The sequence below is a fragment of the Nicotiana attenuata genome, unplaced genomic scaffold, assembly GCF_001879085.1.
Source record: "Nicotiana attenuata strain UT unplaced genomic scaffold, NIATTr2, whole genome shotgun sequence".
NCBI classification, from domain to species: Eukaryota; Viridiplantae; Streptophyta; class Magnoliopsida; order Solanales; family Solanaceae; genus Nicotiana; species Nicotiana attenuata.
The window spans coordinates 80,064-101,504 of NW_017671822.1; the positions used below are offsets into that span (position 1 = coordinate 80,064).

At 38.2% G+C, this 21,441-nt stretch overlaps 2 protein-coding genes across 4 annotated transcripts; one reads left to right on the forward strand and one right to left on the reverse strand.

Moving 5' to 3' along the window:
* Positions 1–96: 96 nt before the first annotated feature.
* Positions 97–612, reverse strand: LOC109210416 (uncharacterized mitochondrial protein AtMg00810-like). The gene has a single exon (XM_019373829.1). It carries the CDS (start codon positions 610–612, stop codon positions 97–99), a length of 516 nt encoding a protein of 171 aa, XP_019229374.1.
* Positions 613–16,746: 16,134 nt separating this feature from the next.
* LOC109210423 (uncharacterized protein At4g06598-like) lies at positions 16,747–21,432 on the forward strand (the record flags this gene model as incomplete). 3 transcript variants are annotated; one of them, XM_019373836.1, is given in 4 exon segments in its annotated part: positions 16,747–16,952; positions 19,273–20,013; positions 21,232–21,307; positions 21,398–21,432. In XM_019373836.1, coding segments are annotated over 3 exon segments (833 nt in total), but the record flags the coding sequence as incomplete, so codon positions are not given.
* Positions 21,433–21,441: the final 9 nt, after the last annotated feature.

Below are 21,441 nucleotides of genomic sequence, written 5' to 3' on the forward strand. Positions count from 1 at the left end.
ACTTCTGCTACAATAAAGGCCATACTTCGAAATTCAGCTTCAGCAGAGCTTCTGGACACAGTTCCCTATTTTTTTGACTTCCATGATATCAGTGCTTCACCAAATTTCACTACGTAGCCTATCACTGATCTCGTTGACTCTACACAAGCCCCCCAAATCAGAATCACAGTATGCACACAGAGATTTGCTTGCTTTTGCAGGCATAAACAGTCCAAGTCCAGGAGCAGTTTTAATGTACCTCACCACTCTTTGGGCAACCTCCATGCGAGAAACTTTAGGTGCATGCATATACTGACTGAGCACTTGAAACACAAAGGCAATGTCAGGCCTTGTCATGGTTAAGTACAACAACCTTCCAACTAGTCTCTGATAGCCTCCCTTGTCTTCAAGTTCTTTATCAACTGTAGATCTAACATCTGGTATTTGCTTGTCAAACTCAATGGATGTGAGCTTCTGATTGAACTCCAGAGGTGTTGTTGCTGGCTTTGCACCAGCTAGGCCTAGTTCAGAAACTAGTTCTAGAGCATACTTCCTTTGGCACATAACAATTCCTTCATGAGATCTAGAGAACTCAATCCATAGAAAGTATTTAAGTTCACCAAGATCTTTCATCTTGAACCTCTCCTACAAGTCCTTTCTGACTTGGTTGATCAGTCTTAGACTACTTCCGGTCACCAGAAGGTCATCTACATAGACAAGAATGACTACTAACTCTGAATTCATCTTCCGAGTAAACAAAGAATAGTCATAGTGACTTTGAGCAAACCCCATATCTATAAGAGCTTCATTTAGTTTCAGGTTCCACTGCCTAGGTGCATGTTTTAATCATAGAGTGACTTATGCAATCTCCACACATGCTGACACTCCCCTTGGCTTGAAAAGCCATCGGGAACATGCATATACACTTCTTCGAGAAGATCTCCTTGAAGAAAGGCATTGTGAACATCCATTTGGAATACAAACCATCCTGAAGCAGCAGCTAATGCAACCATAGCCCTCACAGTAATCATTTTTGCTACAGGAGAGAAAGTTTTTGTGTAGTCCAATCCTTCTTGTTGGCTGTAACCCTTGGCCATCAGCCTGGCCTTATATCTCTCCACTTCACCAGATGACTTGTATTTGACTTTAAACACCCACTTGCAACCTATAGGAACCTTGCTAGGAGGAAGAGGAACAGTAGACCAGGTGTTGTTTTCTTCAAGAGCCGTGATTTCAGCTTGCATAGCCTCAACCCACTTGGGATCCCTACTAGCTTCTAAGAAGGATTTGGGTTCCATAATAGTTAAGAATGCAGCAAGAGAAGATTGATAAGCAGAGGACAACTGATCATAGGCCACATAGTTTGACATATGCAGACTTATCTGGTGGAACCACATAATCTGCTAGCCACACAGGTGGCTTGGTGGTCCTAGAGGACTTCCTGAGTGCTATGGAAAGAGCAGATGGTTCACAAGCTGAGACATGAGGGGGAATTGGTGAGGGCATAGTACATTAAACATGATCTTGAGGAGCTGAGATAGAAGAATAGGAAGTTTCAACTTCATTAGGAGAGTGCTGGCTAGATGGCGCAGAAAATTCAGTATCAGCAGAAGAAGAATCATTAGAGGAAGCAGCTGGTTGTGAAGGTTGTTCTACAAACTCCAAGACAGGAAATAAGGAAGAAGAACCATAAGACATATGCTTGAAAGGGAACACTTCTTCTTTGAACGCAGTGTCCCTGCTAACAAAGAACCTCTTTAAACACAAATCATAGAGGATATAGCCCTTCTGAGATGAGAAATACCCCATGTGAACAGCTGGAATTGCTTTGGGACAAAACTTATCCCCTTTCTTTATGGTAGTGGCATAACAAAGGCTGCCAAATACTCTCAGATGTTGTAATGAAGGATTTCTGTGAAACAGCTTCTCAAATGGAGATTTGCCTTGTAGTAGTATAGTAGGCAAACGATTTAGAAGGTAGACTGTAGTAGAGACATATTCTCCCCAAAATTTGAGAGGTTAGAAAGCTTGAAACCTGAGTGCTCTTGCCATGTCTAGGATAGACTTGTGCCTTCTCTCAATGACCTCATTCTGTTGAAGGGTATATGTACAAGAACTTTGATGTACTATACCTTGAGTCTTCAACAAGGTCTGCATCTAGTCATTTAAAAACTCTGTGTCATTGTCTGTTCTTAGGCATTTAAGTCTGTGATCAAACTGTGTTGAGGCTATTACTATAAAGCTTTTAATCACCTCAACAGTATCCGATTTAGAATGCAATAAAAATAGCCAGGTATATCTGGAGTAATCATCTACCAAGGTCAAAAAATATCTCTTGCCATCATGCATAGGCACCCTATATGGTCCCCAGACATCATCATGCATAATGTCAAAGATATACTAAAAGCAAGAAGAGCTAGTAGGAAAAGGTAGTCTTGATTGCTTGGCTATAGGACACACAATAAAATGATGTTCCTTCAGCTACATATTATGAAAAGAATCTACAGATCTCAAAACCTTTAAGGGAGAATGACCTAATCTTTGATGCCACAAAGAAAATACAACACAAGTCTTATTGTATGCTAGATTACTACATTTATTGGTGTCACCTGGAATGATATGTACAATTGAATGGGAATGAATGTCTTGGTGATTGAGTATTGCTTTGTCTTCTGCCTTGAGAATGTACAGACCCAGCTCTTCCTTACCAATCCCCAACACCTTCCCACTTGAGAGTTCCTAAAGATACAGAAATCAGGGTAAAATGCTGCAAGACACTGCAACTCCTGAGCTTGGACACTGAGAGGAGATTATATTTAGAATTTGGAATGTGGAGAATGTTCTGAATCCTTTTATCCTTGAAGAAAGAAAAAATACCAGTATAAGTAATAGACATCTGTTCTCCAGTTGGTAAATGAACTTTACTTTTAACATTTTTTGGTATTTCATCATACTTCTCTAGCAGGTGCAAACTATGAACCATATGGTTTGTTGCTCCTGTGTCTATAATCCAGTTACTATGCATCAAGTTTGTCATAAATGCACGTATACTACCTGTTGTTCCTGCAGTGGAAGCATTGGCAACAGGTTCAGCCTCCTTATCCTTGTTCAGCAAATGCATAATCTGCTGGTATTGTTCCTGAGTATAGAAATGAGCTGGAGAAGTTGGAGTCTGATATCCTTGACCATGTGTCTCTGAAGTTGGAATACCAGAACTTGTCACACTGTCAGCATGAGCATTTTGTGCCCCTCATTTTCTCTTGTTTTGGAAGTCAGAAGGATAGCCATGAAGCTTAAACAGTTCTTTGTAGTGTGACCCTTATATTTACAGTAATCACACCAAACTGCACCTTTACCAAATAAGTTTCTAGGTCTATAGCCTCCATTGGAATTAGTATTAGTTTGTCCTCCACCATTGTATCCACCTAACCTCCATTAGAGTTATTGTTAGTTTGTTCTCCACCATTGTAACCTCCAGTATACACCTTATTACTCATCATAGCAGCTTCATTACCCTCAGCATATACACCTGTGAATACCTAATTTTTGCTCGCTTCTAAATCTCCTACAAATACTAATATTTGGATGATATTTAGTTATTCGTGCATTTTTATTTGCATCCCTTTATTAAAAGTACCAAAAATATTTTTTACCTATTATTTGTGTATTTTAGTTTGCATCTTTAAATTATATATCCCAAAAAGATTTTCTTTCTACTTGTATATTTTTTCTAATACTAAATAAGATAATTAGGGGGTAAGGGATTGAGCTAGTGTATTTTAATTGAATCGAGCCAAATTGGCCCAAAATTAGCCCAAATAGCTCACAACCCGGTCACATGGGGCTGCCAGGGGCGAGTCCAAACAACATAGTTTTGGATCAAAACTACATCGTTTTGGTTAAGTGACTTCAACAATCCATCTCATCCGTCCAATTTCCTTGATCCAATGGCCCTTATTTGATATCCCATGTCAAATAAAACACCTTAAGAAATCAGATTTTTGCCATTCTCCTAACCCTAATCTTCCCCATCTCCCTCTCCCTCCTCTCACTTGCCATCTCTCCTCTCTCTCTAACCCCTCTCTTAAGTCGTCGCCTCCTCTACTGCCACCACCGTGCGCCACCGCCGGTGGTGCTCCAAACACTACCCAACTTGAACCATTCCCTTCATCTCACTACCCTATCTTCAAATCCAAGCCCTAATTACCTTCGAAACCTTCCTTTAATTCCATAAAATTGAAACCCTAGGTAGCCGCCCCTTTATTCCTATCTTCAATTTCATAGAAAATCCAACCACCCACCCCACAAACTTCACATAGACGTGTATATCTCTACGAGAATCTACACTTTCCCTTTAATTTCACCTCCGAAACCCGACCACTGCCGTCTGACCACCCCACTGCTGCGATTGCCGCTACCGCTACCTCATCGTCGCTGAGCCTCTGTTCCAGCATGAGCACGACCCTCTTACCTCTCTTTCTCTTTGACAAAATGCTGGCCTCAACTCTGTCTCGTCAAAGTTTGTGTGTTTTTCGGTATTTGTCATCGAGAAAAAAAGGCGTGGAAGTCGATTCGCCATCTAGTTGTGTTGTACTACTGGTTCGAAGCCCGAGTGTTTAGGTAAAATCCTAATCCCATGTTCATCGGTTTTAGTTTCTCCTTTATTGACTGATTTTTAGATTTTTAGTTTAGTTTAAGTTCTATTTTTCCTTAATTAGTGATTAGTCGTCTTTTGTTGATTTTAGAAATTCTGTTGTTGTTTATCGTCTAGGCCATTGCTTCAATCCTTTCCCTCTTTTTATAACTTCTGTTTTTCCCCCATTTGTGTTTAGGTTTAGTTTAACTTCTAGTTTTCAATTAATTGTTAATCTGTGATTGTTAGTTCGTGTTAGCTTCATTAACGATCATCGATAATAGTCGTTACTCAATACTTTCGAATCATGTATTAGTTAGTCATTTACTCTGTCATTACGTTTTGTTTAGTCAATCAGTTTTGTTAATCACTTGTGAAATCCAATTAACTATTTGTAATTGGCGAAGTTCACTGATATTCTGGTTTTGCGATTGATTTTGGTATTTTGCTTTAGTTTGAAATATGTTAGTGATCATTACTTCGTGTTTAGTATCGTTTTTGATTTTGTGTTTGAGTCAACTCGATAGTTGTTTCATTATCAACATGTATTCTGCGTTGCCTTAGTTGTTAAGTTTCAATTTCATGTTTATTATTTCTAGTTTTGTCTATGTTTAAGCTAATTAGTTTAAGGCCTTAACTACATGTTTTGTTTGTTTGTAGTCATTAGGTTCTTTTGTTAGTTTTATGATTCAAGTCTAGTTATCTGATTTTGCACCTTCTAGTTTGAAGCAATAGTTTAGTTTGATATTGGTTTGTGGGGGTAGTAGAAGGTACTTGAGTGTAGGGCCTTTGTTTGGTTGCTTTTACTATTCGGGGACTGTTTAAAGTATAATACTCCCAAAATCTGTCCCTAGTTGGTAAAACAAGACAATTTCTTGGACAGATTTTTGGTTTTGGGCAAATTTTCTATCAAAAAAGCTATCATTTTGGACAGATTTTTGGTAAACAAAGTCTGTCCCAAAGTCCTTTCTCCACCTATATAAATAGGAGCTCTTTCCTCATCTTCCACACATCTTTTACTCTAAAAACACACATATTACACACTTAGCAATGAATACAACTTTGAGAGTAAAAAAGAGCAGCTGAACACCTAAATAGTAAGCTGAAAGTTCTGAGCTTGGTGAGTGTTTCGTAGAGTGCAAAAACTTTGAGAAAAATAGAAGGATCCCTTGGGCAATTCATGAAGTTGTTAGCTACTAGTTTCAAGCATCCTTGTTGAGTCTTCTGGGTTACCTTAATACTGAGTTGCTGCTGTCTTTATTGTTGTTTCTGTTGTTATTCTTGCTCATTCTACTGCTATATTTTTATAATTCTGCGACCCAGGTAACCCTTGAACTTTAACAATGCAGATTTTTCTATCAAATAATTAAAGATATGGGTCCGTTCAGCTCTTTGGATATGCTTGATGTACTTTACTAGAATAGTTGAATGTTTAGCATGTTACTCGTGTTTTAAGCTTGCAAAACTGTAATATTTGGCTTAATCTTCAATTCCACTTTACATATGTAGCTAATACAACCTTCTGCTAAGTTCCTTAGTCAAGGTGAATAAGCATTTTCATTGCCAGAAGCTTTCTCTTTGCCTTGGTTTTATTTGTGAGTTTTGTTACCTTACGAGGCCTCTTAGTACTAAAAACATAACTGATATTAATACTTCTTTTCTTGGTTATGTTGAGTTGAAGTTGGGAAATAGTATATGATATAATGAGTGTGATGGGCTAGAGGAGAGAACTAATGAAAGAATGTCTTAATGTGTCATTACTATTTTGAACTTCTATTTGGTTGAGCTTAATGCATACAATTTTCTCAGTTAAATATCTAGGAATCCATTTTCTTTAATGCATTATTTTTAGCTACATGTCCTAGTTGGGTTTACATCAGTTTTAAGAACACCCCTTCTCAACCTTTCGGTGAGCTTTAAGAAATGAAATAACTCTACTGGGAGAGTAATCTAAAGTACCCCTCCACTCTAATCGCGGTAAACCTGGCATAGCCAGCGTCACGGTCTTGGCATGACAATCAAGAATAGCATAATCGGGCGACAACCAGTCCATGCCCAAGATAACATCAAAATGTACCATGCTGAGCAATAATAAATCGGCTCTGGTCTCAAAACCACTAAGAGCAATCAAACACGACCGATAAAAGCAGTCCACAACAAGAGAATCTCCCACAGGCGTAGACACATAAATAGGGAAACTCAAAGAATCCTGAGATACGGCAAAATACGGGGTAAAATAAGAGGACACATAGGAATAAGTGGAGCTTGGATCGAATAGAACCAATGCATCTCTATGACAAACTGGAACAATACCTGTAATGACAGAATCAGAAGCAACAGCCTCTGTACGAGCAGGAAGGGAATAGTATCTGGACTGGCCTCCCCCTCTAGGGCGACCTCTACCTCCCCGACCTCCACCTCTAGCTGGCTGAGCAGGTGGTGTGGCAGCTGGTGCTGTAATCATAGCCTGGGAACCCTATGGAGCACGATGTAGCTGAGAAGTCTGTGGAGGTGCACCCCTCCTAAGTCTGGGACAATCCCACACCATGTGGCGAGTGTCGCCACACTTAAAGCAAGCTTTGGGAGGGCGTGGCGGCTATGACTGGCTCGGGCCAGGTCTGCTGGACTGAACACTGAAAGCACCCCGTGCAGGAGGCACACTAGATACTGGAGGTGCATAATAAGGCTCCTGAGATCTAGGAGGAGCTGGAATACCACTGGAGGCTGGAAGAGCTGAATGAACGGGGCGACTCACATAGCCCCTACCATGACGAACTGAAGCTGGGGCATGGGCACCAGAATAATGGCCCCGAATCTCGAGACCTCTTGACCTCTTTCTCCTCCCTATCCCGAGCAAGCATGCCCTCTACTCTCCTAGCAATACTCACCACCTGCTGATATGCGATATCCATCTCTAACTCCCGGGACATGCTAGACCTGATACTAGAAATGAGCCCCTCAATAAACCGGCGAACCCTCTCTCGAACTGTAGAAACCAAGGTCGGTGCATGCCTAGCCAAGTCATTGAAACGGACAGCATACTCTAAAACATTCATGGTACCCTGGCACAAATGCTCAAACTCCGTGCGCCATGCGTCCCTGAGGCTCTGAGGGACATACTCCCTCAAAAACATATCCGAGAACTGAGTCCATGTAAGGGAAGCTTCCTCAGTCGGACTGTCTAACTCAAAAGTACGTCACCACTAATAAGCTGGCCCTCGAAGCTGGAAGGCAGTGAAAGAAACCCCACTCGACTCTGCAATGCCCATAGTGCGGAGGATACGGTGGCACTCCTCCAGAAATTCCTGAGCATCCTCTGATGCTAGACCACTGAATGTAGGAGGGTCGTACTTCTTGTACCTCTCAAGCCTCCGTTGCTCCTCCTCTGAAACTGCCGCCCTACCCTCGGGCTGAGCTGGGGCTACATGCGGTACCGGTATAACCTCTGGAATCTGATCAACTTGAACCCGCTGCTCTAGGATGCAGGTGGCGGGAGTTTGTGCTCCTCCCCCGGCCTGAGATGTAGCTGCAGTAAGGGGAATCAACCCTGCTTGAGCTAGAGTGTTGTACATGCTCATGAACTGCGCAAAGGTCTCCTGGAGAGCTGGAGTAGTAATAGTAGTAGTAGGCGTATCAGGTGCTTGGGCTCCGGCTGGAGCTACTGATGGCTCCTCTGTAGCAGCTCGCCCGGGTTCTCTGGCTGCACCACGTGCGCGTCCTTGGCCTCTACCCCTTGCCTCGGCCTCTGGCGGTCTAGCAGGGGGCGCATGTGCCTGGTCATCTCTGGTAGCACATGTACTCACCATCTGTGAGAGAATAGAAGACAGAAGTTTAGAATTTCGAAGTCAATAATCTCGCACGACAAGGAATCAAATAAAGTGAAATTTTTCTAACAGTTCCATAGCCTCCCGAAGATAAATACAGATGTCTCTATACCGATCCGCAAGACTCTAATAAACCGTATTGTGACTCACGACTCCTATGAACCTAGAGCTCTGATACCAAATTGTCACGATCCTAGTTCTCCCTCCGTGAACATGTCGTGATGCCACCTAGTCTCTACGACTAGGTAAGCCTAACATTTGCAGATAAAGGAACAAAACCTGAAAGCTATCAACTAAAAGTAAATTTTAAACAAGGAAAATGCGATACCGCTCAGCATACACAATAATCATTTCCGAACAGTATTTATAACTCTCCCAAAACTCGGAATGTCATAAGTCACAAGATATAGAAGAACATAGTACTACCATACTCCAGAATCTAATACAAGAAGTCTTTAACTTAAGGAAGAGTAGATAGGGACTCCTAGGTCTGCGGACGCGGAAGATATACCTCGAAGTCTCTACAGTCGTCTTGCCTCACTGGTAATGTGGTTGAAAAGAGGTACCTGGATCTGCACACGAAAAACATATGCAGGAAAGGGCATGAGTACACCGTAGCGGTACCTAGTAAGTGCCAAGCCTAACCTCGGTCAAGTAGTGACGAGATCAGGTTAGGGCCTTACTGGTATATATATAACAAAATAATACATAATGAAATATCGCAATAAAGGTAAATACTAAACTATAATGAGAATGAAATCACAGGAAACAACAGCTCAGTACACAAAGATAACAACAGGGGATCTCCCAGGATACCGTCCCGTAGTCCCAAACTTAAATGTGCAGGGGGATCTCCCAGGATACCGTCTCGTAGTCCCAAACGTAAATGTGTAGGGGGATATCCTGGAATACCGTTCCGTAGTCCCAAAGTAAATATACAGTACAGGGGGATCTCCAGGATACCATACCGTAGTCCCAAACGTAAATGTGCAGGAGGATCTCCCGGAATGCCGTTCCATAGTCCCAAAGTAAAGATGCAACTCAATCAACATAAACAATAATTTCAACAATGAATTCTGCAGTTCAGACTAAGTTCATATCAAAGAAGACAGGTAATTTTCACTAAGCATGCTGCACAGAGTTCAGATAGGCAGTTAAGGCAGTTAAGACAGTTAAGGCACGTATGCATGCTTTCCTAAGCTACACAGGATAGTTACATATACTAGTGTTGCTCAATTAAAGGAAAAACAGATATTTGCTTAAAGAAAATAGGGTTCTTCAACAAATAACCCTTGTACGCACTCGTCACCTCACGTACACGACGCTCCTATATCAAACAGTACCAAATCCTAAGGGGAGTTTCCCCACACAAGGTTAGGCAAGCCACTTACCTCAAACCAAGATCAAATCACTCCGAAATCACGCTCTTGCTACGAGTATCCAACTCCGAGTGGCCCAAATCTAATCAAATCAATTACATAAAATAAATATAGCTACAAGAAACTAATTTAGATAATGAAGTCAAAGCTAAGGCAAGAAAATAGAAAAACGCCCAAAAATCCTCCCCGGGCCCACGTCTCGGAATCGGGTAAAAGTCACAAATTATGAACACCCATTTACTCACGAGATTACTTGTGCAAAAATCATCCAAATCTGACGCCTAAATCCCATTCAAATCTCAGATTTTTTTGGTTGGGGAAGTTTTCCCCCAATTTTCCAACTTTCTCACTCAAATCCTCTAATTAGATGAAAACTACAACAACAGATTAAGGTAACATGATCAAAATTGAGTTAGGATTAGCTACCTAATAGCCCTCCTTCAAAATCCCTTAAAAATTAGCCTTCCATCGAGCTCCAAATCGAATTTTTGTGATATAAATTTCAAACCCTCGAAATCCCCTTTTCTGCCCAGCGATTTCCGCTTCTGCGATCCCTGGACCACATCTACAGTCCCGCACCTGCGAAATTTCCATCGCAGGTGCGGCTTTTCACTTGATGCACCTCGTCCGCTTCTGCGATGATGAGGTCGCACCTGCGTGTGCACACCTGCGGATCCAATCCGCTTCTGCGGTCCCAAACCGCTCCTGCGCTTCCTTCACTCGCACCTGAGGGCGTCGCAGATACGGAACTCCCCTCGCACCTGCGACCCCAGACTTCCTCCCAAAATCCGCTCCTGCGCTTGGTCGTCTGCATATGCGGCCCCGCACCTGCGGTTCCCTACCCCAGGTGCGAAAACACCAGAACCAGCACACCTGAATATCCTCTAAGTCCAAAGTTTTCACCCGTTGAGCATCCGAAACACACCTGAGGCCCCCGGGACCTCAACCAAATGTACCAACCAATCCTAAAACACCATACAAACTTATTCGAGCCCTCAAATCACATCAAGTAACGTTAAAATACAATTCATCTTCCGATCTAAACCTAATGAACTTGAAACTTTAAAAATTCTACAACCGATGCCGAAACTTATCAAACCACGTCCGATTGACACCAAATTTTGCACACAAGCCATATTCAACACTATGTACCTACTCCAACTTCCGAAATCAAATTGCGACCAATATAAAAAATTCCACTACTGGCCCAAAACTCCAAAAATTTGACTTTCGCCATTTCAAGCCTAAATGAGCTACGGACCTCCAAAACACAATCCGAACACGCCCTAAGCCCAAAATCACCCAACGGAGTTAACGGAATCAACGAAACTCCATTTCGGAGCTGTCTTCATACTGTTCCGACTACGATCCAAATTCTTAGACTTAAACTCTCATTTAGGGACTAAGTGTCCCAAAACACTCTAAAACTCCAAACGAATCATCCCGGCAAGTCACATTAGCAGAAAAAGATACGGGGGAAGCAGTTAATAGGGGATCGGGACGTAAATTCTCAAAACGACCGGCCGGGTCGTTAAAAAGGGGGTGTGACAACACATTTTCCATTAATTCTTTGGCTCTCCACATTAACTATCATAGCATAAGCTTGGTTCAAATTAGGCAAGGGTCGAGTCATGAGGACCTGATTCTTTGGATTCTCATAGGATTAATTTAGCCATTTGAGGAACTAATACAATTTCTGTATCTGGTAGTGTTCTACATATTTCCTCGATTCAGTACAGCCACAAGTAGGTGGTGGAGTTAAAGTTTCATACTCGTCCCACAACTCTCTCAGTTTAGTATAATACACAGACACGGAGGATATGTTATGAGTTAATGCGAGAATTTTCTTGTGCAAATAGCAAGTCCTAGATGTATTATCTTTATCAAATCATTCCTTAAGATCCTCCCACACTGTGTATACATCAGAAGCATAGATCACTGAACTAATCAAACTTGGTGAAACTGTATTCATTATCCAAGTAAGTACAATTGCATTGCATCTATCCCACAGTTCATGCAAACTAATATCATATCTGTTTTCCCTACAAGTGCCCAGGACAAAGCCTAATTTGTTTTTACCATGCAACACGATTTTCATAGATCTACTCCAAATAGAATAGTTTTCTGAACCTTGAAGCTGAATATAAATGAGAACAAAACCTTGAGTATCGGAAGGATGAATGTAGAGAGGATGATTGTGGTCGGCGAGTTCTGTAGACATTGAAGCAGCAACAGGAGAACCAACTACCTTTTCATTGGCCGACATAGTCATAGCAGCAAATGCTTCACTAGAGATCTTTACAATTTTATCAAATCCACACAAATTTGGACACAATCTGGCCGTGATTCAACCAGAAAATCAAAAATTCCCAAACCCTAGGTCGAGCAGGGAGATTCTGTGTTGAAAAAATAGCCGATCAAATCGATGCAAGGATGCTTCAATACAGTTGAATGATTCAAGTTCTCTCACGGCCGAGCTTGAGGAGATCGAGCACCAAGCTCTGATACCATGTTAAGGAGCTTCCGCCATGGCAGGACTTGAAGATTCTAGAAGAAGAAGAAGAAATGAGAGGAAATGCAATCTCTGTTACTCCCTCCGGTCCACAATAAGTGACCAATTCGCTTTGGGCTCACCCATTAAGGAAATACTAAATTCTAGACAAGAATAGTTAGTGTGACTAAACTACCCTTAATTAAATATTGCAGCATAGTTATAGTAGCACATACTTCTCTTCTCAACTGTGAGGTGTAAATGACTTTTTAGGGATACGTACATAAGGGTAATTTTGGAAAAACAAATTGAATTTTTTCTTGATTATATAAATGGACACTTATTTTGGACCAAAATAAAAAAGTAAATTGGTCACTTATTGTGGACCAGAGGAAGTATTAGCTAACCAAAAGAAGAATGAATAGTTGTACAATACTATTAACTAACTACTGTATTTATACAAAAATACCAACTAACTAACTAACTAATGATAGTTATAACTAATTACTCCTAACTGATAAATAGTTGGGGCCCACTATACTCAATATTTACTCTCCTGTCCTTCCATTTCCTTTCAATTTTTAACCAACTTTTACAAAAAGACCGTGTAAGTAATAACATCTTCATATTGAAATTTTACCTCTAACTTTGTTCAAATTAATAGAGTTCATGTATTTCGGTGTCTAAAATTAATTATCTTGTTTTTCGTTCAAGTTAATAAAACCTCTATTTTAAAAGGTAGAATTGGGACTCGCCCTGGAGCGGGGCACTCGTAAAACGCCCCTGGGCTTATGTGTGGGGCTTAGTTCCGTGAGACTTACGCCTCGGCCGTCGAGGCTTACGCCTCGGACACGCCCAACGCCCAGCGTACTGGGCGCGCCTAATAAAACTTTATGCAATTGTGTGTAACTAACCTTGTAAATCCTCAAACTTTCTTAATAAATCGTTAAGTATTTAAAATTACTTTTTTCTTAATCATAAACCATTAAGTTGAGAGTATTTTATGTCATAATAAAAAGAAAAATTATTGCACGTATCCACTAAGATTGCTATGATAGTAAATTCTAAATAAATCTTTCATTTAAAAGTACTTATTTATTAACTTTTGTTATGTCTTTATTATATTAGTCCATAATTTTTTTTATAATTATTTTCCTAAATATTGTTTTTCATGTTTACGAGATACAGTACTTATTAATTTAATAGCGCAATATTAGCTAGTAACTATTTACAAATAATTAGTTATCATGACATGGTATGGTGAATTATGTTTCACTTTATTAACTTGTTGAAACTTAAAAATAAATGATGCAAGAGAATCATATTTAAATTGTGAATTATATCTTTATATAAATTCTCTTTCAAATAGAAAGCATATTATTAAATAAAAGGAGTATTTAAAAAATATCAAATTATAATATCGAAATTCTTTCAAATTTCATTACTTCTTAAGTGATACATATAAGATTTCACATCGAATACATTACTTTTGATGTTTGAGTTGTAACGACGTTGCAGCTAATTTGAATATTTGATATATATCATACTTTTTGTATTATTCATAGTTGAATTATAATTTATGAATATTTTAAATAGATTATTTGTTATAATTTTGTGATTTTAATGTAATTTTATAATTATTTCTTATTTTATATTATCTTGAAATTAGTAAATTTAAAGATCTCTGGGACTTACGCCCCATGTCTCAGGGCTTACGCCTCACTTCGTCAGAGGTAAAACGCCTCGCTTCACGCCCCGTCTTTTAAAACATTGAATAAAACTATAATGATATTGTAAATTTATTTCTCTGTCATTTCAGACTAGTGTGACTCCTACAAATTATACTGTGTATTTTGACGCTTGTGCTTCACTAGACAGTATAACAAATTTAGTATCCTATTGACATGAAGCTATAATATAGATGGTTTGGTGTGAATTATTGGTACAAAATGTATATATTGAAGGAGTTTAAGTTCTAAATTCTGTTAATGCAAAAAAATAAACATTGAACGTGTAAAACTTAGGGTGTGTTTGGTATAACTGAAAATGTTTTCCGTGAAAAATGTTTTTTTGGAAAACAAGTAGTAATCTTATTTATTTTCCGGTGTTTGGTACGCAAATTAAGAAAAATGACTTCTCAAGAGTATCCATAAATAATTTAGATATAACAAACATGAAGCCATAAACTTTCAAACCAACAACCTTCCGAACCCACATTTTTCATAAACTTTCAAACCGCTAAACTATCGAAACCGCAGAATTTCTAACCCGTAAACTTCCAAATACATAAACCTCCGAACTCATAACTTAGGAACTTGTAAAATTTGAACCTTTAAACGGGTAAATAAAAAAAATAAAACTGAAAATATATTAAAAAATATTTTTTTTCGGGGTGGGGGAAACGAAAAAATCAGAATTTTAAATTANGTTGGGGTGGGTAGGTGACAGTAAAAATAAAAAACAAAAATTTGAAATTACAATAAAAATAGGTAAAAAAGTAATATTTTTTTTGTGGAGGGGTGGGTTTGGGGTTGGGGTGGGGTAGAGGGGTAGTAGGGTGGGTGGTTACATAAAAACTGAAATTTGAAAAAAAAAAAAAGAAAAAACCTTTTTTGGAGTGAGGGGGTGGGGTGGGTTGGTGAGGGTAGGGAAGGTTGAGAAAGAGTTTTGGAAAATGTTTTCCTTTCTCTTGATAAGGAAAACATTTTATGAGTTCATAAGGAAAATGTTTTCCAAAACATTTAAGCCAACCAAACATGGGAAAATTAAAAATATTTTCCGGAAAATATTTTCCTTTCATACCAAACACACCCTTAAACTCTCTTAAGAATGCACTATTATTGGAAAACATAACGTGGTAGTATAAAATGAGTTGTAAAGATTATGCCTGCAACTCATACAACACTATTGAGTGAGTTATGAGCCGTCCTCATTGTATATGATTGTGACAGTTCTTGACAACAATAATACTACAAAATTTAATGGCAAAATCTTTTCCTTCACAATACTTAAAAGGAAAAAGTTGTCATTAATGGCCTCAGATATTAACTAACACCACAAAAAGTCAAGAAAATACTTACTCCTTCCTGTTCACAATAAGTGTCCAATTTGCTTTTAGCACGCCCATTAAGAAAATACTAAATTTCATACAAAAATACCTACTATGACTAAACTACCCCTAATTAAACATTTAATGTGAGGAGTAAGAAAACTTTTTAGGGATATGTACATAGGGTTTATTTTGTAAAAACAAATTGAATTCTTTCTTGATTACATAACTGGACACTTATTTTGAACCAAAATGAAAAAGCAAATTGGACACTTATTGTGAACCGGAGGAGTAATAAGTAACACTATAAGGGGTCGTTTGGTATGAGGTATAAGAAGGTATAAGGGTGGTATAAAAATTTAATACCACCTTATACTCTGTTTGGTTAGTAAACCAGGTATAAGTTATCCCGGTGTTAATTTTAACACTGGGATAACTTATACCTTATAAAAGTGGGGTAATTAATACCAGTATAACTTATACCTTCTTCTTAGAAATTATGCAATTGTCATTCTTAATACAACATACCAAACAATGAATAAACAACAATCCCAGCATAACTTATTCCAATATAACTTATACCGGCATAACTTATACCGATATAAATCATATTCCAACCAAACGATCCCTTGTATACCAAGAGAATTCTTTAGTGATAAAAAAGACTATTAGTAAACCTTAATTCAAATTAATGGCAATTCTCTGTATACATTATTCATAATTATAAATTATTATACAATTCAATAATTAAGAGGCCACAAGTAAATCTGTCGCGACTCAAATTCTATATCACCTAACTCATTTTTACTCTCTTTAAAATCAAACAATCAACCAATATAATATGTCCAAATTCATGAAAATCAATTCTTTGTGTATATTCGTCTTGTTTAGGTGCATTATTTTGAGGATTTATTAGAAAATGCTTAATAAGTGACCCTATACCAAGAGAATTTTTCAATTGCACAATTTACGATGAAAAAAGATCACAAGTAAACCTTTATTCTTAATAGAATAATCAATCAACAACGCTTCAATTTCAAATTAATAGCAATCACTCTCAATATACGTTGTTCATAATTGTAAATTGTTAACTATATAAGTAACTATGAGGTAACAAGTATTACGATTCAGATTCTGTATCAACTCACTCATTTTTGCACTCTTTAAAATCAATCAATTAACAATACAACACCAAATTCATGAAAATCGATTATCTGTCTATATTCGTGTTGTTTAGGTCTATTATTTCGATGATACATTATAATCAAACAATTCATACACTAGGTATTAAAAATATGTTTATCCAAATCTGCAACCTGCTATTTGTTGTCTACGTAAAAGTTGAAAAGAGGGCAAAATAGTAGGGATCTATACAGGAATATCCAAGAACATTGGGGATGATAGTGCAAAAATAATAAAAGTAATAAAACCATCTCATTTTGAGCTGTCTGTGTCCCTTTTTCGACATGAGACGTCAACGAGAAAGTAGTTGATAGATTTAGCAAAGAAGAAAGAGATTCGAATATAAAATTGATTGAATCTTCAAATTTTCACCACTGAATCACATTGATTTGAGATCAGCATTTTCATTGGTAAAGTTATGTTCACATCTTCATTAGTTGATTTTTTTTTAAAATTTTATAATTATAGTTGAAATTATCTATTTGGTTGCTGGGGGATGTGGGTTGATTAAATGGGGAAGAATTAGAAGGGGAAAAGGGAAATGGTTGAATCTTTTTTTTTCTTTGTCCTTTTTGTGTGATCAATTGGATTTGCATGTTGGTTGAGAAAAAAAAAAAATTTAAAAAAAGTTATTCTGTTAACCTGAGATTTGGGGGAAAGTTTCGTCCTTTTTTTTTGAATTTACTTGGTTTCCTAATTGTTCATTAGTTGAGTTAATGGCAATTCATGGCTCCTCGTTAAGATGTTCAATATGAAAAAGCTCTGATTGTACCAACTAGTTGGGATCAAGGCTTCATCATGTCGGTATTCTTTTGAATTTTGATTACTTACTGGTGTTTTCCAGGATTTTTGTTTTTTGTTTATCTCGAGATTTGTGTGTCAGTGCAGGAATAAGTGTGGGATTTAAAGAACTTTTAGTTTTAGAGAGACCTTAATTTGTCTTAAACACCAAGTGTTATCGAATAGTGGAACGAAACATGCCCAAATATAACATAATGGATAATAATGACTCATGTCGTCCATCCCAACTACTTTGGATTGAGGCTTAGTATTTGTTGTTGTTGGTTAATGGTTACACATGGGGTTCCCATGATATAATCAATTAGTCGACAGAGATTGATCCTTAAGTGCCCGCAGAGAAGAAGCAAAGCTACAGCTTGACCTTTCGAATATCATAGAATGCAGTTTGGGTTATCCTGGCTGGAAACTTTGTGCTATGATTTAATAGTTCCCAAATGCACACCTGAACAGATAATGTTGCTGAAAGCCTTATTGTCCTGCTTATGTGTGCTTTTCATTTTGAATGACAACTAGTTTCATAAGCTCTTCATCAAGGCAGGGGTTTTATTTATTTCCTTAAACTTTGATGCTTGGAGCTACTTGTTTGTAGTGATCTAGAGTTACACACTTATGCTACACTTGATTGACATTCAATGTGTTCTTTCAACCATGTATAGCAAAGTTATGCTTTGGTAACTGCTATCCAAGCCAGAGGAGATGCACTCTTCGATCCTATCTTCCAAGTAAATTCCATTCTATAAATTTGCTCCTAAGTTGAACAAAAGCCTGTAACAGGATTCCTCAAAGTTTGATCCATAATTTGTACCTGTCCACCAAAATGTTTTGACCGTTGCTAACACTATTCTGATGAAATACAGAAGCTAGAAATTCAAAACAACATCCAATTCCAATGCTGTTGGAGTTTCTTCTTAATTACAGGCCCCAAGTCAGACCTATGCTTCTTTGTTTTACACGAAACAGCATAACTAAAGAAAAGCATAGCTTCCTGTTGCAAAGTTAGGAAATGATTTTTTTATCCATTTGATGAAGTTGTGATACTATATGTTCGTATTTCCCTTGTTATTCTTTTATTGTGGGTCCCTCTCCCTAAAATGGTAGTGTAAATTTATCATGAAACAGTGGTACATATAGCCACGGGCAGATAGTTCAGACTTTGATTTGTAGCAAGCTTAGTGCTTTAATCAATTGTTGGATTCCCACATGTTGTATGCGTTTAATCTTCTTTCCTGAACAACAAAGAAAAAAGAAAAAAATTGCACAAATAAGAAGATGGCAGTTCTTTTGGAATATGTGTCTTGACAGCTTTTGCAAATTTGAGGGGAGCATTCATTCTTCTTTGCTCCTCTGCTGGTGATAAATATGATCCTTCATCTTTTCTTCCTCCACCTTTCTTTCGCTTTTAGTATCCTTAAATAAAACGTCCGTGATTCATGTGGTCCATTTCCTGACGTGCTCTTTCTCCACCTGCTGCAGCCTGCAGAGGCAGCAAGCTTTTTCAATTTGTGTGTAACATCTATTCCATGATTGGGTGTAATATTTTTGTATAGTGACATGAATGTGTAGAAGGATTAGCAATGGCTCTTAGTTCCTCTTAATATTTGGTTGGAAGACTGGCTTCTGTTAGTTTGTCTTTAGTATAGAAATCTTTTGGATTTCTGGTGAACTTTGCCTCATGATGTAATGGGAATCGATCCTGGATAACTTTACCATTGTAAGTTAGATTCTTTTTCAGTTTGACTGTTTATTTGTTTACCTTTTTCTTTTCTTTCTTTTGGCTGGTTTGGATTGGGGGGGGGGGTGGGGGGGTAGGGGAATATAAGTTACTTCTAATTTATCTAGTATTGATTTAAATTGGTAATTTTATGCTCTTACTTTTGGAAACAATTTCCTTTGTTTCTTTTCATATATTTTACCTTTATTTCATCCTTTAGCAGGGATCTTGCATGCTTTGCTATGGCAAATTCCAAGGGGCCATCTAGCATGAGACATATGATGTACAATGGAAAGAGCTCTTTACTGCCTCCTAAAAGTCCGTTTCCTAGCACATGTCCCCCGTATGTTGATTATCTCCCTAGTTCTGCTGTCACCCAAAAGGGCATTTCGAAATGCAGAGACGGTTCACACCATCAGCGTACTTCTTCTGAAAGCTGTCTTATAGAGGAGCAACCATCTTGGTTAGATGATCTTCTTAATGAGCCGGAAACTCCTGTACGCAGAGGTGGCCACCGACGTTCATCTAGTGACTCCTTTACATATTTTGATGCTGCTAATATTGCAAACTTAGATTACATAGCGCAAGATGATAACAAATTCAGAAATATAACTCCCGTCGCTTCCTGGGGATCCCAAGACTTTGATTATTACAAAGATGCTCGGCATGCCACATTTCATGTTGATCAAAACTCCTCAAACCAACAAAAGAGTAGGTCGAGGGATGCATCTCCAAATGCCAAACCACATCTCCGTGGTCTTCTACCTTCTAGGGAAAATGTCAAGACTCAGAGCTTGGGATCATCATTTCCTCCACAAGAAGGAGAGAGGCCCAAATCTGCAGGAAGTGACAAGCAGGATTTACTTGAATCTGTCACTCCTGATCCGAAGGGATCTGGTGAAAAAAAGGATTCTTCTCACAGTAAGAGTTTTGCATCAGAAAATGACACGAAACGTGCAAAGCAGTAAGTGTAACTATCTCAGCAACCCGAAAGGACATAGTTGGGAAGTGAATATGAATAGTTTCAGTATGTTGATAGTTGCAAGAAAAGATAGTTAATATTTAAGATACTTCTTTGTTTCTGTTTTTAGTATAGTTTGTTTCTGTTTCCATTGTTTGTCTATTGTTTTACTTTATTTTCATTGCATGCCCGTACTATCAGTTTACTGGATGTTTTGGTTAGTTGGAGGCTTATAACCAGGATATGAGATCCATAAATGGTATTCTAACTTTCACTTGTAAGTATTTTTAGCATGTTATTCTCTTCTTCTTTTATTATTGCTAAAAAGCAAATAAGGTAAATATTTGGATTTTAGCATGTTACTTTCTTCTGAATCTTTTAAAAGATACAGTGATAATAAGTATTGCGATTCTGAGGTTTTTATGTTCTAAACTTTGATAATATTATACACTGAACAGGCGACAGGCCTATGGCCAAGGCTGTAGGCTAGTCTGTGCTCTTCGAATTTTTCAAGGAAAGCCTACGGTGTCAGAATCCTACCAATCCATAGATAGGGCAGCCCGGTGCTAAGTCCGGGGAAGGGTCGCACCCGAAGGGGTGTGATGTAGACATCCTACCCTAATACAAGCATTAGTGGCTGCTTCCACGGCTCGAACCCGTGACCTATAACAACTTTACCAATCCATAGATGTTAACAAAAATAGGTGGATTTAACATCTACCAACATAGTCATTCATTTTTGTGCTACGGAAATGTGTCAGAAACATTTCTCTGGCCACCTTCTCAACTTACTTGACCTTGTTCTTTTTTTCATCCTCTTGTATTTCCTGGACCCCTTTACTAAAAGTAACCTTCCCTACCTTCAACAATCAATACAATACAAAGACAACCTATATCACTTTTCCTATTACGTGATTTATACTTGATAAATTACCCCACATTGGTGCATTTCTATTTGTATTTAGCATACATATCTAGCTAATTTCAATATAGCAACTTACTCAAGAATTTTTCTTAATCTTTGCACCAATCAAATGGTCATCTGTCATCTAACTTGATAGAGAGGGAGTATTTTGATTTTTAGGTGTGGAAGTATATGTCTTCTTTTATTATGTGATTTGCCAACAGACGCTTATCTGCTATTCGTACTGTTTATTTGGACATTATGCAGTGTTATTTAACATATTAAAGTTTACTAAGACAAGGTGCCATGTAATGCAGACAATTTGCTCAACGTTCACGAGTTAGGAAGCTTCAATACATATCTGAACTGGAAAGAAATGTTCAAGTTCTGCAGGCATGTATTTGCAGAAGCTTGAAGTAATATACACTGATGAATGGATGTATGTTGTTATTATTGCTGATCTGATCACTGTTTTGATTCCAGGCTGAAGGTTCTGAGGTATCCGCTGAGCTTGAATTAGATCGGAA